This window comes from Furipterus horrens, unplaced genomic scaffold, assembly GCF_987537825.1.
Source record: "Furipterus horrens unplaced genomic scaffold, mFurHor1.1.pri manual_scaffold_8, whole genome shotgun sequence".
NCBI lineage: Eukaryota > Metazoa > Chordata > Mammalia > Chiroptera > Furipteridae > Furipterus > Furipterus horrens.
Genome location: NW_028327178.1, coordinates 107,116,111 through 107,121,020, shown reverse-complemented (window position 1 = coordinate 107,121,020; position 4,910 = coordinate 107,116,111). Strand labels below are relative to the sequence as shown.

General features: G+C 53.2%; 1 protein-coding gene across 1 annotated transcript; it reads right to left on the bottom strand.

The window, feature by feature from the left end:
* Positions 1-3,585: 3,585 nt before the first annotated feature.
* Positions 3,586-4,569, bottom strand: MC3R (melanocortin 3 receptor). The gene has a single exon (XM_090285330.1). It carries the CDS (start codon positions 4,555-4,557, stop codon positions 3,586-3,588), a length of 972 nt encoding a protein of 323 aa, XP_090141456.1. The 5' UTR covers positions 4,558-4,569.
* Between the last annotated feature and the right edge of the window lie 341 nt (positions 4,570-4,910).

Genomic DNA, 4,910 nt, shown 5'->3' with positions numbered 1-4,910 from the left:
GCAGCAAAGCTGCAGGGGTGCTGGTCCTTCTTATTTATTCTTAAGAAATAAGCGATGCTCCTTGGTTGAGGCGGTTCTCCCAGTTTTGCATCCCAATCACCTGTGGATTTTGAAAACTTCAGGAGCTAACATTACCTCTGATTGACTGGACCATAAGTTTCAGAGAACAGGCTAGTTTCCCCAAACTCCACATTTGGTACCGATATTCACTAAATGTGAGGGTCGCTGATTCTTATACGGGGTGGGCAAAGTAGGTATCCAGTTGTTTGTGTGGGAAGTAATACGATAATTAATAAATAATAATACAAGCATAAACTGTTTCATGCACTCCCATCTGTAAGCCTACTTTTGCCCAATGCTGTATTCTCTTTGGTTAGACTTGAACTGATATTTCAGTGTATTAATGAAATCACTTATTCATTCAACACACATGTGTGTATATATATATATTTACTGACCAGTCTGACATGCTAGGTACTGCTTTCTAGTGGGCAAGACTGATGATAATTAAATTAACGAGAGAAAATAAAATAGCAATAAGATCTGTGGTGAAACAATACTTTGTGTGAGTGACTGGGTTTTCTTTAGAAAGAGTGGTCAGGAGAGGGATCTCTGAGGATTGGGCTGGAGCAGGAATGATAAAGTGTCAATCATGGGAAGATGCGGGGGGTGGGGTGGGGCTTCAGGCAGAGCCCCCAGCAGGTGCAAGAGCCCTGGGGCAGAAATGAGTGTGGTGAGTTCGAGTCCAGCTGTGGAGAAGGACTATGCCTGAGGATGGGGGAGTGTGCTGAGGATTTACCAGAGGAGAGTCGATCGTTAGGGTTTTGTAGGACCGGGTAAGGAAGTGGCATTTTACTCAAAGCCAATGAAGAGTTTTGAGGAGTGTGATAGGATCTGCTTTATGGTTTTAAAACAATTTTAAACAGGCTGGCACGTGGAGAATGGATTTTAGTGGAGGCGAGCATGGGTGAATGCTTTTGGCCCAGAGGCTGGAGCATGTTGGGGCCCCTGCGCTACAGAAAAACATAATTAAGCTCACAAGTTCAATCTGAACGTGGACAATATGCAAAGATTTCTAGAGACCCAAGGAATCAACCACTGCAGTGACTCGGCCTTGGGGAAAAGGGACGAAGAGTGAACGCAACCTAACAAATGCTTAAAATCATGATGTACTTTTATTTCCCAAAATTAGGCATTTTCAAACCTGACTGTCCTGCTGCTTAACATGCTGTGTGGGATGTGGCCACGGAGGAGGCAGAGCCAGCCCTCAGGGGCGGATGCCTTCCTGGCGTGACCCTCAGACTTTGGAAAAGGATGTTAGCAAGTCAAATGATTAGTTGTGCTTCTTGGTTTTTATGACGTCGCTATGGAAACTCTGTTAGGGACATCTGGACCGGTGCGCTGTACAATTCTGTGCTGAAGTCTCCCTCCACCGCAGCCTATGCCTCTGATGTCACCAGGTCATGGCTCAGCTACCCAAATTGCTTCCACAAGGAGCAGTCTGTCGGGGACAGACTTGGGAGTGTGCGCCGGGCAGTCTGAGTTTGAATCTCTGCTTCTCCACTTGCAGCTGAGTTTTTATAGACAAGGGCCTTAACCTCTCTGAGCCGCAGATGTCTTTAAAATAAGGATGCCATTAGTATCATAGGGTTACTGCAAGGCTCCAAGAAGCAAATGCCCATTAGTAGTTTGTGTTATGCTCATGTGAAAGTCCTCTATGCCCTCTCTATTTAAAAGGTGGTCCCAGACAGCAGCCACATCCCCTGGGAGGTTGTCAGTCAGAAATGCAGAATCTTAGCCTCCACTCCAGACCTGCTGAGTCAGATTCTGCCCTTGAACAAGATTCCAGGTGATTCTTGTAGGTGTATTGCATTGGGAAGTGCTCTCTGAGGCAGGAGAGCTGGAGCAGTTTTTGTTATGGAAACCTGTTGGCAGCATCATGTTGGTGCCAAAAGACATCAGCCACAGGACACAGAGTGTGTGGTGACCCTAACTAGGTGGGCGTTCTCGGACAACCACGTAAGCCCCCAGGGACTAACTTTCTTCATCTGTGAAATGATGCACCTGTGTTAGAGGTTCTTTGAGAGAATAAGTGAAATAATATGAAAGCTGATATCAAAGAGTGAAACATAAGTTATTTTTATCTTGCTTACCCAGAAGAAGGACGTCGTAATTCTTATAGCTGTTAGTACAGTTTTCAAAGAATCCGATTCCCCATTTTCCACATTTGCTCGCTGAGTGGCAATGCACAAGACCTATTATTTGGTGTCTCGATTAAAACAATGGAGAGTGACCGTGGCCCAGGAACTGCAGCCTGAGCCTGGTGTTTTCAGAACTTAAATGGGGGAGTTTTGCAGTCTGGCTAAAAGGCACTACCCTAGAAAGACAGGCACGGCGGCAATGGGGGTGTTAATGCCACTTACAAAACAGTCAGAATTGCAGGGGAACGTACGACTGCGCAGGAGTCACCAGGATGCTTCTAGGGGCTGCACTTTATTGTCACACATTTAGCAGCCACAGAAGCCTTTTTCGGTATTTCCAAACATCACAAAGCAAGAAACGAATGATATTGTTTCTATCAGCAGGATGTCAAGTACAATCCCCCCCCCCCAATATATTCCAGCACAAGAAAAACACAGAACTGCACACCAAAGACACAGCACGACAGGATGAGCCACGGGGTGGGGGAAGGGGGCAGCCAGAAAGCCCGCGCTCGCATGCAGCGGGTTACAGCGGTTGTTAGCGCATCACGCGCTCTGCCTGCGGGAACTAGTCACTTTCCTTGATGAGGCGTAGACATTGATAACAGGATCTCCCCAACTTTAACACCATGTCGAGCAAAAGGAGCAGTGGATCCCGGGTCTTCTTTCCCAGATAATGTTTTAGGAACTCGAGGGACAGAGACACAAGTGTAGTGAGGAAACCCTGAGCTTCCAAGAAAGCCACGTGCGTTCCCACCATTTCTCAAACAACAGGAAACGACAGTGGAGCAGTTTCTGGAGACGCATCCCCTCCCACCCACGACACTACATTTTTCAGGGGCAGGCTGGCGAGGGGTGCGGGGGTCAAAGGAGTGACCGGCAGCAGGGCACAGCTTCTTTAACAGAGTTCATTGTTTGGGGGACACCCCTTTACTGTACACAGAACAACAGACTAGGAACTCAAGGCTCTCGGAAAAGAAGGGCAGAGCCCTCTGAGCAGCTGGCGCCGGCGGTCCAGGGCTGGGAAAGCTTTGCCTCGGGGAGCTGTGGACCACCCCCTGTCAGTGAGAGTCCTTGCCTCTGGTCTGAGGCGCCGCATGAAGACGTGGGAGGAAGCAGGCGTTGCAAACCCCGGCCGTCTGGGAATGAGGGCAGGCAGCGCCCTCCGCAGCCCCCACCCCGCCCCCCGACGCCTGCGGGGGACTCCCAGGGAAACCAGCGTTTGTGACTCACCCACTGGGCTCCTTCCAGGGAGCCTGCGAGGTACCCTCTCCCTTTGAACGGCTTTGCGAGCTTAAAAGCAAAAGGCGGGTCTCACATCCCGACGCCTTCCGCTCCCCCCTCTCCTTTCCGACACCGTGGCTGGCGCCCGCCCCGCCGCGCCCTACCCCAGGCGCACGCCCCCGCAGCTGCACAGCATCTCCTTGAAGGTGTTCCTCAGCTCCAGGCTGCGGAAGGCGTAGATGAGGGGGTCGAGGACCGAGTTGCACATGACGAGCACCAGGTAGGCGTTGAAGTGCGCGGCGTAGCAGATGCAGTAGGGGCTGGTGGGGCAGGCGATGATGAGCACCAGGTGGACGAAGAAGGGGGCCCAGCAGACGACGAACACGCCCAGCAGGATGGTGACGGTGACGGCGCCCTTGAGGGACGAGCGTGGCTGCGGGGCGGCGCCACCGGCGGGGGGCAGGGCCGCGATGCGCTGCACGTGCAGCCGCGCGAACAGGAACATGTGCACGTAGAGCGTGGCCATGAGCAGCAGCATGGCGAAGAACAGGGTGATGAGGCACACGATGACCATCTTGCTCTCGGAGTAGACGATGAAGACCACGCCGCAGACGCCGCAGCCCGCCCACACGGCCACGATCAGGGCGCGCGCCTTGCGCACCGTCATGATGCTGTGGTAGCGCAGCGCGTAGAAGATGGTGACGTACCTGTCCACGGCGATGGCCAGGAGGTTGCAGATGGATGCCACCAGGGAGATGCAGATCATGGAGTCGAAGATGTTGTCCATGTGCTGGACGAACTGGTCCTCGAAGGCCAGGGCGTCGCTGTTGACCACGGCGATCATGACGGTCTCCAGGGCGTTGGACACGCTCACCAGCATGTCGGCCGCGGCCAGGCTGCACAGGAAGAGGTACATGGGTGAGTGCAGGTTGCTGTTGCGGGCCACGGCCAGGATGACCAGGATGTTCTCCAGCAGGCTGACGATGCCCAGCCCCAGGAAGACCTCGGGCTGGATGAAGACCTGCTCGCAGAACCCGGCGCCGCTGTGGTTGCCCAGGGCGGGGGCCGCCAGGCGCTCCGAGCCGTTGGGCAGTGTCGGCTGGGCGGGCAGCGGGCAGCAGGAGGCGTTCATGGCCGGCAGGTGGGCTGAGCTGGGCTGGGGCGTCCGCAGGTCCTCGGGGTGCTGCTGATCGCAGAGGAGGAGAGGATTCCCTGCAGGTACTGGTTATGGAAGCTTGTCCGGTACAGACTTGGATTTGTTCTTCCAGAATGAAAGGATGGAGAGAGAGGCACACACACGCACTCTCTCTCTCTCTCTCTCTCTCTCTCTCTCTCTCTCTCTCTCTCTCTCTCTCTCTCTCTCTCTCTCTCTCTCTCAGCTGGGAGACACAGAGAGGACTTTCCCCTGCGTCTCCAAGACGAGCAGTTTTATACTCACTGTTTCTTGCTGTCTTCCTTCCCTCGCCCCCTTCCCTCTTACCCCCT

Excerpts from the sequence above, each read along its gene's own strand:
- MC3R (XM_090285330.1), bottom strand. The coding sequence starts at position 4,557 with ATGAACGCCTCCTGCTGCCCGCTGCCCGCCCAGCCGACACTGCCCAAC.